The sequence below is a fragment of the Mytilus edulis genome, chromosome 11 (genome assembly GCF_963676685.1).
Source record: "Mytilus edulis chromosome 11, xbMytEdul2.2, whole genome shotgun sequence".
Classification (NCBI taxonomy): Eukaryota; Metazoa; Mollusca; class Bivalvia; order Mytilida; family Mytilidae; genus Mytilus; species Mytilus edulis.
This window is the reverse complement of record NC_092354.1, coordinates 54,110,079-54,123,033: the sequence shown is the minus strand read 5'-3', so window position 1 is coordinate 54,123,033 and position 12,955 is coordinate 54,110,079. Positions and strand designations below refer to the sequence as shown.

The window sequence follows — 12,955 nt, the reverse complement described above, 5'->3', positions numbered from 1 at the left end:
TTATTAAATAAACAACTGACAAACTTGTAAGTGGGAGGTTTGTTTGAAAATACAACGGAAGTCGGTGTTTTTGTTCAATTGCTTCACATAGCATGGTTGACTGCTGTTTTTTTTTTATGTTATACCCATTTAAGTAAACTAAACTACAAACTATAATCAATTACCTTCTGGTCCTTTTTGCCCTTTTTTCCCTGCAGGTCCATTTGGTCCTCTAGGTCCTTTAGGTCCAGGCAGTCCTGGTGATCCACGGTGTCCGATTCTAGTAACTAAAAAATAAGAAGTCACACAAAACGTTACATAGTTATTTGCATAAATGAAAATATCCAAAAGAAAAGAAGATATTCATGTAGATATCTATATAAATGACATTTGTTTATTGTTAGTACTAATTGTATTTTAAGGTGGTACCTAACACTACAGGGTAAAATCAGCAAAACGTTTTAATAATGTTGTGTTGTTAAGGAATATTAAGCTTTTCAATGATCAAAATAAGTGTTTGTCAAACTGCTATATAACCAGTGTAATTTTTCTGATTAAACGATTGGTTTAAATATTTTGAAATTTTTATATTTTTGTCAAAGGGTCAAAGCAAATACTTTGTCAAAATTTTAAGAAAATTAAACGAGCCAAATTAATTTTAGTTAAGGTGTTGGGTACCACCTTAAGTTCAAGCGTACTATTTGTTATGAGATAATGCTTTTTTTTAACTTCTAGTGCAAGACGGGAATTAGTTAGACATAGGAAATGTGATCAGGATATTCAGTCCGTTTTTGTTTGTTTGTGCTATTAAAAAGATCAAAATATTTAGTATGTATAAAATATGAAACGTATGTACAAACTAAGTGAGTGCATTGTGAAAGGTATGTTCGTACTTCGGCTAACAAGTCTCATTAACCGATGGGGAAGTTTTCAAGACACTGGACTCATAAAATGTGAAATATCTGTTCGTACTTCGGCTAACAAGTCTCATTAACCGATGGGGAAGTTTTCACGACACTGGACTCATAAAATGTGAAATATCTGTTCGTACTTCGGCTAATAAGTCTCATTTAACCGATGGGGAAGTTTTCAAGACACTGGACTCATAAAATGTGAAATATCTGTTCGTACTTCGGCTAACAAGTCTCATTAACCGATGGGGAAGTTTTCAAGACACTGGACTCATAAAATGTGAAATATCTGTTCGTACTTCGGCTAATAATATCAGATTATTACATGTAATTTTTCATATCGCATGTATTATCAGCCCTAGGTTCAATATCAGCCCAAGAGCCGCATGGCTCGAGGGCTGATATTGACCGAGGGCTGATAAAACATGCGATATGAAAAATGACATGTTATGATCTTTTTATCATATGCTTCAACAGTAGAGAAAAGTAACAGATACATATATTGATCCTTTTACGTGGTTCCCGAAAAGAAGTTGTAAGAGTAAAAAATTCACGGACGTCGGACCCAAAATTAGATACATTCAATATGAAATCTTTCGATCATATGCCTCAACAGAGAAAAAAAAACACATTTTAATATGGACGAATCGACAAAAAAATAATATTCAACAATATACATAATGAACATTGTTTGGAAAAGTCGACTTTTTTAAAGTAACTTTCTAAATCATGTTTCAGAAAAACTTAAAAAATGCATTTATTTAATATATATTTTTTTAATTCAATTTTATTATTTTACACAATTTACTTTCCAGTATTCAAATAATTGTTTTGTATACTACTTTGTAATGTTTTTCACTGAAAAAGTAGCATTGAGGTGTATTTTCCGGAATTTACCGAGTATCACCGGAATGCCATGTGATAACGTTACGGAAAGGCATGTGATAACAATCGAAGCATGTGATAAACTTTTCATATCAGCCCGCTAAGCACCAATTCGTAAAATATGGAGTTTACGTTAATTTAATGTTAATATCATACAGTAAAAATCATATGTTATTTAGTCTAAGTATATGATAAGTCTCATTAACCGATGGGAAAGTTTTCAAGACACTGGACTCATAAAATGTGAAATATCTGTTCGTACTTCGGCTAACAAGTCTCATTAGGCATGGGGAAGTTTTCAAGACACTGGACTCATAAAATGTGAAATATCTGTTCGTACTTCGGCTAACAAGTCTCATTAAGCGATGGGGAAGTTTTCAAGACACTGGACTCATAAAATGTGAAATATCTGTTCGAACTTCGGCTAACAAGTCTCATTAAGCGATGGGGAAGTTTTCAAGACACTGGATTCATAAAATGTGAAATATCTGTTCGTACTTCGGCTAATAAGTCTCATTAACCGATGGGAAAGTTTTTCAGAAACTGGATTCATAAAATGTGAAATATATGTAAGTTCTAAAGCCAATAAGTCTTTTTCACCGTGCGAGAAATGCTCACGGAATTAAGTAAGTAAAATGTGACTCTTATATACGTACTTCGGCCAATAATTCTCATTAACCGTACAAGAAGTGCTCTTAGTTGGTTAAAGTCTGAAGGATTAAACACAAAATCTCGTCGGGAGGCTATCATCCTTAAATCTTGTAGACTGACACGGTTTCCAATAGCAACCACAATAATGAAGACGCCTTCGTTTTTAAGCCGCTGTGCCTCTATTTTTGGGTCTGGTCCTTTAGTATTGACTCCGTCTGTGAACATGATTACTATCTTCGTAGCTGCAAATCTGCTATATGTAGCTGACAAACTCACAGTCCTTATATACTGGAATACGGTTTAATGAAAATGATACTTATTCATATAAGTCATCGTATAACTATTATAAAACACTAGAAATGAGCAAGCAAAGTAAAATTTACAAATCTGCCTCCTAGTATTAAAAAATGCAGATACATTTTGTTCATGTCAAAACATGAATTTTGACATGCTGTCAGCGGTTTAATAAACATATGAATATGAAACAGGTGACACATTTAGAAAATAGGAAAACATATTGAACTGATCGTAAAAGCAATACCCAAAGTTCCTTTTCATATAATTACCGACCTCGGTATTGGATTTTTATAAATTTCTGTAGGATTCAATCCCCTTTAAGTTGGATACTCTTGACCTTGTGCTACGTTTTGTTCAACGTTTTGTTCAGCTGTTAGTATTGTTTTTTCGTTAGTATTTTTCTCTTTATATATGAAATAAGTGAAATAATCAACGAAGGAAAGTTTCGTGTCTCATTGAAAAGTCTGATGGGAGAGGAAAGTGATGTTTGAAGGAGATTTATTCGTACATACTTTCAGTTAAAACATTGAAAACCAGTTTTATGTTTTCAATACACGTCAAAATCATCTATAACAAGTTTTACTTTTGATTTGATTCGGTTGCTCTTATTTGACCATATCTTCGCTAGCCAGGGGTTACGTTCCACCCCTCTTCCTGTCCACCCTTCTCGGATTGAGATAGAATTTCGGAGACACAAGGTAAGGATTTTCATTGGTTTCAGTCGTAACTGGTTGCATACCATCAAAAAGCGTCTATGTCATGATCACGAATAAATGTAGAAAATATAGGTTAAATAATCGCATCGTACTGTTTGTGCAACACATCTTTACCCCTCAAAACATACGACGATAGTTAGTGTCAATTCAAATGTTGTTAATCATTCAACTATTAGAAGTTCCTTTATATGTTTCTTGTACACATGTTGGAAGTATATTTTCGTTTTATGCTTCACCAAGTTTGTAAACTCTAGACGCTTCCATGTTTTGACATCCACACTGAAGAGAGTTAAGATGCAACCATTGGTCAATAGTAATGTATTCGGAATGGGCGTGACTTTAATCAACTGATGGATTGCGCAACAAAATGTTTGGCTCAATCTGCCAAGGGTGGAGAGGAGGGGATCATAATCCTTGGCTAGCGAAGATGATTTGACCGAGTATCAGATTATCTTACCTGCAAAGTACATAAGGGAGCTACCATTTGATTTTTATGGGGGGGGGGGGGGGGGGGGGGGGATGGGGCTAGGATGAAAAATTTTGTCCTGTTTTTTTTTAGTTGTAATCTCTGTCTTGCCTTTTTATTTTTCACTCTATTCGGTCCTGCCTTTTTTTTTATTAGTTTATCCTGACTTTTTTTAACCTAAATTGTCATCCTGCCTTTTTTTTTGCAAAGTGTCTCATCCTGCCTTTTTTTTTTACTCAAAACTCCTGTCCTGCCTATTTTTTTTCAAATTTCATCCTAGCCCCCCCCCCCCCCCCCCATAAAAATCAAATGGTAGCTCCCTAACCTATCGAAAAATTATATACTCAGAAGTTGGTTATGTAAAATCGTCTATAAAAGGAATGTTGTTCCCTCAATTGAGCATGTGATATATGGCAGATGGAAACAAGGGTTTCATTTCTATTGCAAGGCGGAAAGAACAAATCCTCTGTAATATGAATGTGTTTCAAATAATTTAATTACATGTTATCTGTATTACGCGGAGAAATTCCGACAGCGGTAGTTATTTTGCAATACAAATTGGTTTAAACGCCTATATATAATTGTCAGCTTATTATGCTTTCCATGGATAACAGTTCATTTTGACTAGTTAAGAAGTAGCCAAAAATTAGATCAGACAAAAACAACATGTATGTTACGAGTGAAATACCAGAATCAAATTAGTAATGGAAAATATACAATCGAAAGTTTGTAATGAAAAACATACAATCGGAACTTTCGATAGGTTATTTTTTTTCATTTCAATTTGATTAGAATATTTTCCCCAAACGTACAAAAAGGTGACTAAAAGCTATGAAAACGATATTCTCTATCTTATTTTTAATTTACCTGTAATGCTGTACCAATAGCAGTTGCGTGCCCTTTCCTGATAGGGAGTTTCAATATAGCGTTCTGTAAAGATGAACAAGTTTTATACTTGTTTAGATGAAAATGGTTCACGACATTTTGTGCAAAGCACATGGAAGCAAAACGAGCACCATCGTCACCAATGTTTGAAAACGATCCTACCACGTTCTTCATGAAATGTTTCATCGTATCGAAGTTAGACTTGGAACCGATACTTCCAGAATCATCAACGGCAAAGACAATATCAGCATATGCATTACATCTCGATCCGTATATGTATTTGGAAGCTGTAATAAAAAAATATAATAATAAACGGGTTTATTTTATCCCTCATATTGAATAACGATGATACTTAGAAGAGCCTGTAATTATACGTGAACATTGCCTATATTTACATTCAACTCTACGACAGCACAAATGAAGGTGTTACACGGCTGAAAGCACATAGTTTAATCGTAGTTGCTCTAAATATCAAAACAACAATGTTAAATCTGCAAATATGATGTTTGTTCTTCTCTTACCGTGATTCGAACTCATGCTATTAGAATAACGAGACAACACCGCCTGCGCTGTGTTTACCTTTCAGTTGCGTAGTGTTACCTTTCCTCGCAGACAAAATAGAGTTGTAACACAGGAAATGACATATTATGCATGAAGATGGAATTGATTGCAGATTAGCTAAATTATTTGTCGGAAAGGGTCGTAAGATGCTATCACAGAGACAATTATTTGACAAGAACGTCTAAACAAGTTAGATCTCTACGACAGATCCATCCATTGGATAACTAGTGAAGGTGCTGCACTGCTGAAAACACATATTCTATTCATATTAACTTATCAACACTACTATGTTTCATCTGCATATTTGCGTTCGTCTTCACTGGTGATCCAATGTATCAATCTGTCTTAGAGTTGACATTTTTTTAGACGTACTCAACAAATACTAACAATTTAAAATTGTTGCTTGATTCAACCACACTGATAGGGATAAGTTTAATATTTGATAACGCCAAATTTAAAACATTCTTTGTAAAACTTACATCCACCAGATTCAGATAGTCCAATATTACTGTGAAAGACCAAACAGAACAGGGACACCACTACACCATAACGTACCATGATTGCAATGGCGATGTATCAGTCATGTTGGAGGAAAAGTTGTCTTAAATATCAGGTCTTTGGTTGTACCTAGCAGATGACGGTTTGTAATCCTCTAGTTCACAACTTAATAAATTGTTTATGTTCTGCCTAAACCCGCCTCTTTCTATTCACTGCATTTTTTAATTATATAACATGAAAGGGATAAAATAGTACAACACAATTACATGCATTAACTTTGCAAATCGTGTTGGATTATTTTTTATTGGCAATTTTAATTGATACAGCCATGTTTGAATTATAATGTGTGAAGGTATTACAAATCCGATTTATTGCAATTTTCCTAAGTACTTATAAATATATTGTATTGATTAAGACATATACCAATAAAGTTAATTCTGCACCTGAACATAACGGCAATACTAAAGATAATTAATGAATAAGTATCTTACGTTTTTTTTAAAGCGGAAAATTTTAGAAAGTTATAGCAAATAGTAAAAGAACAAAAACAGTAAAATCTTAAAAAAAATTACAAAGCGGAAAGTACTTAATCAAATCAAATCAAAAGATTAAACACATCAACCGATGGGATAACAACTGTTATAATCCAGACTTAGAACAGGCATTTGATTATGTAGGAAATGGTGTGTTTAACCTGATTTTGAAGCTAGATAAACCTCTCACTTGCATGACAGTCGCATTAAATGCCATTACATTGACAACTATATGTGAGCAAAACAAACAGACACTCTATTGGAATAGGATATTCATCATGTTGTAAATGATATTCAAGGATACCAATAACCAATTGACCGTTTCAGAATCTAAAGCATCATGGGTAATTTCATTGTTCGTACCCCAAAGTGAAAATAACGTTACGTCATTGGTTGAATTTCCATTGTTTATAACGTTTTAAACCAATCAAAACGCTTCGGTGTACGCTTTTGAAAATATTACCCAGGATGCATTAGATTCTGAAACGGCGAATTACCAAAAAGGGCACCAATAAGGGGTTTGATGACAAAAGTTAGTTTTTATTAATATTCAAGTTACTATACATTAGCTTTTGCTCTAAATTGTCATAATTATTTAAAAGTTTGGAACAAATTTGAGAGAAACCATCAAAAATCTGAAGTTCATAAATCCGTGAAGTTTTTGATATTCTGTAACAGTTAATCTCATGAACAATTCAAAAGGACGAATTTTTCCAGTGAATCAGAAACTGCTGATAAAAATACGTTGATTTTAGATTGTTGAACAAAAATAAGAAATTTTATTAGTTATTATTTGCTTTATGTGGTTCAAATTGATAGGGTAAAGTTTGGGATTAAAATCGCTTGCAACACCGTCCACTTTGTGCTTGTGCAGTGATAGACAACAAACAGATTTTCTAGAATGAGTTTCAATGACGCCATCATATGTTTTAAACTACCCAAAACATTGAGTAAACACGTGTCATGATTTTTAACAACCAAAGTTTTACAATATAATGTATTTGGAAATTCGAATAATACTTTTTATGAATTGTTTTATACTGTTTTTGACTGTCATACAAGTGGAATCTCTAGGTAGTTTTAAAACCAGGTTCAGTTAACCATTTTCTGTATAAGAAAATGCATGTACATGTACCAAGTCAGGAATATGGCAGTTGTAATCCATTCCTTTGGCGTGTTTAAGCTTTTGGTTTTGCCATTTGATTAGGGACTTTCCTTTTTGAATTTTCATCGGAGTTCATTATGTTTGTGATTTTACTTTTTACCAAATGTTTTCTTTTATTAAAGAACTTTCTTGGTACACCATTAACAAATTTAAAATCAGTATTGATAGGTTTGAAAAAGAAGCATGACATTATGGCTAAGAAAACGTGTGTAACTATAATCTTTTAAAATATCTAATAGAAGTTGCATGTGTAACAGCTTTTTTGGGGTTTTAAAGATATAGTGAATTTTGGTGTTCATGATACGGCAACAGATTTGATCCTGAATCAAATTAGTGTCTTAGTTGTATTCAAATATCAAATGACTGTATTGTTGTATTCCAGTAAACCATATAAAACTGATCCCTTTAGATACGGCATTACTATTCCTTTGTTCAAAAACTCTTCCGATATATGTCCTGTTGCTGTATTAAAACAATACTGTGGACTCAGAATGAGTATTTGAACCAATTTTGGAGTCCTTTTTTATTACCAATAAAGGTGATTCATTATTAAGAAAATGTTTCATTTTTCATGTAAAATGTACATGATTATCTAGTAAAAAACATAACGGTCATTCATTTAGGAGAAGAGCTGCAACAACTGTCCAGTAGCACGACTCGAAGAACCAATTTTATTTGCTAATTGAAAATTAAGCGAAATAAAATAATTTAAGACAGCAGAGAAGATAATTCTGTTTTAATTGGTTATTACTAACCGACTTAAATAAAAGAGTGAGCTATTAATACTCTAAGTGTATGATGTCTCTAGTCTGGTCAAAGGGTCAGAGTGTCCTACTTAATTAAACGATAAATTGTTGAAATTAGATAACATGTTTTAACGTGCAGAGAAATTTCACTTATGACCAATGCATGATTGGATATCATCTTTCTTATTGGTCAATGATCTTGCGGGTCAGTACGAGTTCACGTGTAAGTGAGTGTATTGTGGTCACTTCCTTTTATCATCAGCATTTGATGTGTTAACTTGTGATTCTTATCAAACAATTTGTTCAAAATTCCCACCCACATACCGCCCTTAATGTTATCTTTTGAAGTAGATATGTATATATGTTTATTTATGGGGCAGATTTTCTCCCCACCTTTGCTATTCTTTGTCATTTATTCAATTGGCATGATATTAGTTGATGTAATTTCGTATTAATTATGTATTATTATTTCATATTAAATATGAACTTTTATGTCAAATGTTTTATTTGCAAAATGTATTTTTTGCATTTTATGATTTTTATATCATATAGCAAATCAAGCTCAGACTCTGGCTTGTGTATACATAGTATGTTTATGATATCTAGCTGTCTGTCTTAAATCATCTTATTCAAACTTTTGGACGTTATTGTTATACCAAATATATTCGTTCCTCTCCAAATATATATAGACAAGCTCAAATTTAAATATTAAACAATTAAATTTTGAACGGTCAGCAAGGTATGGATTGATTTTTATTTTCCTCTTTATCTTTAACTTGAGACTAGCTTGCAAGCATCTGTATTTAGCTATTTCGATAAAAAAAAGTCAATTTCTAAAACATCTAGCTCAATCAAAGTTTCAAGATTTAGCTAGAGTTATCTCCATTTGTATACGGAGATAGAACATTATACATTATTTGTTATTTAGCATTATCGGTTTTTATTGTGAAGTTGTACAATGTTGTATATTATTAAGTACGAGTTTTCATGTTGTAAATAAATTTACATGTCTTATTTTCTTGAATACATAATCATTAGAACTTAATCTTTATATATATATATATATATATATCAGTATACCGCTCATCACAATAAGTTCATTACAAAATGCATTCATGTTTTGATTATGAATTGATGTTTGGGTTAATACAACAACTGAAACATTCATAGCAATAATTATCATTCCTGTGTATAAGAGTGATATGGGGAAAATGAAAGAGACATTAATTGAATATTTGACATTATCATGCTATCTAATTGGTCTATAACATGACCATTGTGAAGTCATGAAATTAAAATTATATGTATTATAAATGGATTTTATTATGGACTTGTCTGATCACTCTATTTAAAAGTTAATTGTTAATTTGCACACGGTCCACGACGTCACAATGCACATTTCATTCTAATCTCATTTATTCAACGTCATTTATATTTATATGTATACACGAGACCGTACATTCAATGTTTTTTTTACCAACTATGTTAACAATTTATGTGAGCTCATACTAAGGTTTGATTTTAACATTTGGAGAGGCTGATTAATTTATGTCAGTATAGAACGTGAATATGGTGAATATTGTCTGAATTGATCAGACAATACTTGGTCTTGTTTTATGAACACTTAAAACATTTGGCTACGCATCAGGCTTTACAAAAAACTTAAAATATTCATAACACACGCCCATGAATTGTCTAACCTCTACCTTAATTTCTAATAAATGGAGATTGTAAGATCTTTTTGAAAACAAAAAATTGTTATAAAAAAACTCACCAATTAAGGTCGCGCATGATCCTTTCTAATTAGAAATTATTAATAATGACACGCGTTCCACAGCATAAGGAACATAAAAACATAAGGAAACTTTTATAAATAATTAGCCAAGTTTTTCAATAGAATATTAATTCGATTGAAGGTTTTTTCATTGATTTTGTATTAATGTCTACGTTTATACATACTTAATCTATATTATTAGTTACATAGTGTGCTAGTGACCTAATACGGTATATATGGAGTCAGTAAACTCCATATTAGGTGAGAGCGAAGCTCGAATCCCCATATGGAATTTATTGATCCCATATATACCGTATTACGTCATAGGCGAGTGTAATATTTGAAAAAGACGTCTAGTTAAGGACTTTAATGCACCCACCTAACACACGGCTAATTTCTTTTTTAAATGAAAGAATAATGATTTAACTTTGATTTTTGCCCGGTCGTCACAAAATCGTACGGTGCAGTTTTTGTAAAATTGACGTTTATTTCAGAAATTAGTTGAAAATTGTAAAAATACGACATGTTTTTCAAGCAAAAGAAATAAGTCGTATCTCTTCTTTTAGACAGAATAATTAAGTGAATTAGATTCTTAAAATAATGAAAAACAATATTTACAACTATAACTCCGCATGCTTTTGCGTTCCTTCTAAATATTTGACATTTTGAACGAAAATTTTCATAATCCTGACCTTTTCGGATCTACAATTAAATCTTTTATTAAATTCTTTTGCACTCGACCCGTTTTAGAACACACCAAATCACTCATCAGTTATCGTTTTTTCATTCAAGATCAAGAATTTATCTCAACATTTCTTAAAATCACGAATTTCTGTAATTTTAAGATGTTGGGTAGCATCACTATAGTTTCCGGAATCCCTTATCTATTTCGTTATCGTTTTTTTACTGAATATATTAGTCGATTTCCGTGTACTAATAGTGCTATTAGAGTACGATAAATCATATTTAAACGGTTATATTTCTATCTTGCACTTCAGTGGAGCTTAAATAGATAAATAATCGTCCGAAAATAAGATCAAATCAAAGTAAAACATAGTTTTTTGAGTTCTGTAGAATTCACCCATTTCTAAATAAGGAATCGTATCGGAAAATTGTAGAAAATCTTCCGAGTCGTGTCAAATTTTCACAGTCCAGTTCACAATGAAACCCTTCCTATGCTAAAGAGCGAAAACTATCCATTGATTGACAACAGATGCATAGTCTGTCATGTATTTACTACATAGAAACTATGTAGTTAAACACTTAAATGAAGATACAGTTGTATTGACGCAGTGGGAAAACGAAAAGATGAAGTTTACAGACTGGTCGATGAATATGAAAAAAATGAAAACATCCCATTTGAAAATACAAAATATCATAAGAGTTGCTATGAATATTTCAAAAGTAAGTACAACCTATCAGCTTCTGTTTTGTCTGTATAAAGACTTTGTACTACATGTACCAATTCTACCGACCAGTCTCTTCTCATATGTCAACGAGGGCAGTAGATCTACAACTCATTCTGATTTGTCTGTTTGTATATTTTGCAAATGTATAAAGCCTATAAGCAAGTTACACAACTTCATAAGGTATCCTCTGAGTAGCAAACTCAAGCTGTATTGAGTGTTAATACATATATCTCCTACAATATATATAAAAAGAAGATGTGGTATGATTGCCAATGAGACAACTATCCACAAAAGACCAAAATGACACAAACATTAACAACTATAGGTCACCGTACGGCCTTCAACAATGAGCAAAGCCCATACCGCATAGTCAGCTATAAAAGGTCCCGATAAGACAATGTAAAACAATTCAAACGAGAAAACTAACGGCCTTATTTATGTAAAAAAAATGAACGAAAAACAAATTTGTAACACATAAACAAACGACAACCACTGAATTACAGGCTCCTGACGTGGGACAGGCACATACATAAATAATGTGGCGGGGTTAACATGTTAACGGGATCCAAACCCTCCCCCTAACCTGGGACAGTGGTATAACAGTACAACATAAGAACGAACTATAAAAATCAGTTGAAAAAGGCTCAACTCATCAGATGGACAAAAATACCAGTGGACGTAATGATCTGATTTACAAAATAACTCTTGATAATTTTACTATTAAATCTGTATACCATCGAGCTTGCATCGCTAAATATTAGCTACAAAATTTGAAGTGAGAAAGTAAAGAACAGCTATTTTATTCTGAACATAAAACAGCTTTTACTAACATTTCGACGATTAAAGATGACGTGCCTGTACAGAAGGAAGTATTCTGGTTAACAACTTTAATTACTTAATTTATGCCGAGGATCGCCGCCGAGAAAACTAAATAACATATTATCAGCTTCAACAAATACTAAAAATATATGGTCAATTTATAGTTACAATGTACATGTATATAGCCTCAACAAGGCCAAGGTACATCCAATATTGTATACAGTAGCTCTATAATTTTGTCTTATTCTTTTTAACTCCTTTTCATTTAGATTTATCATAACAAATGCACCGTATTTGTGGACACACCTTTGATAACTATTAACAAGTTTGACTGATCAACAGATAAGAAAAATTGAAAATGGGGCATACATTCTACATGGCATTATTTTTCTTCTGGGGTCAAAATTTTATCCAAGACAATGTCAACCTAACTACAGAAACAATAAAAGTTCTCTGCATGACTTTGGTTGGTTAAAAGGCAATATCGGTCCGGTATGATGTTATCCAACTTTCTACAAGATTTGATCTGTTCACGCAGGGGGAGGGTTGATATTGCAAAAACATGTTTAACCCCGCCGCAATTTTGCGTCTGTCCCAAGTCAGGAGCCCCTGGCCTTTTTTTTTATTTTTGTATGATTTTTTGTTTTAATTTCTTGAGTA

The 12,955-nt window shown here is 32.6% G+C and overlaps 1 protein-coding gene across 1 annotated transcript; it reads right to left on the bottom strand.

Moving 5' to 3' along the window:
• Nucleotides 1–164: 164 nt before the first annotated feature.
• Nucleotides 165–5,990, bottom strand: LOC139495826 (uncharacterized; the record flags this gene model as incomplete). Its single annotated transcript, XM_071284209.1, is given in 4 exon segments — nt 165–266; nt 2,432–2,714; nt 4,773–5,077; nt 5,831–5,990. Coding segments are annotated over 4 exon segments (769 nt in total), but the record flags the coding sequence as incomplete, so codon positions are not given.
• Between the last annotated feature and the right edge of the window lie 6,965 nt (nt 5,991–12,955).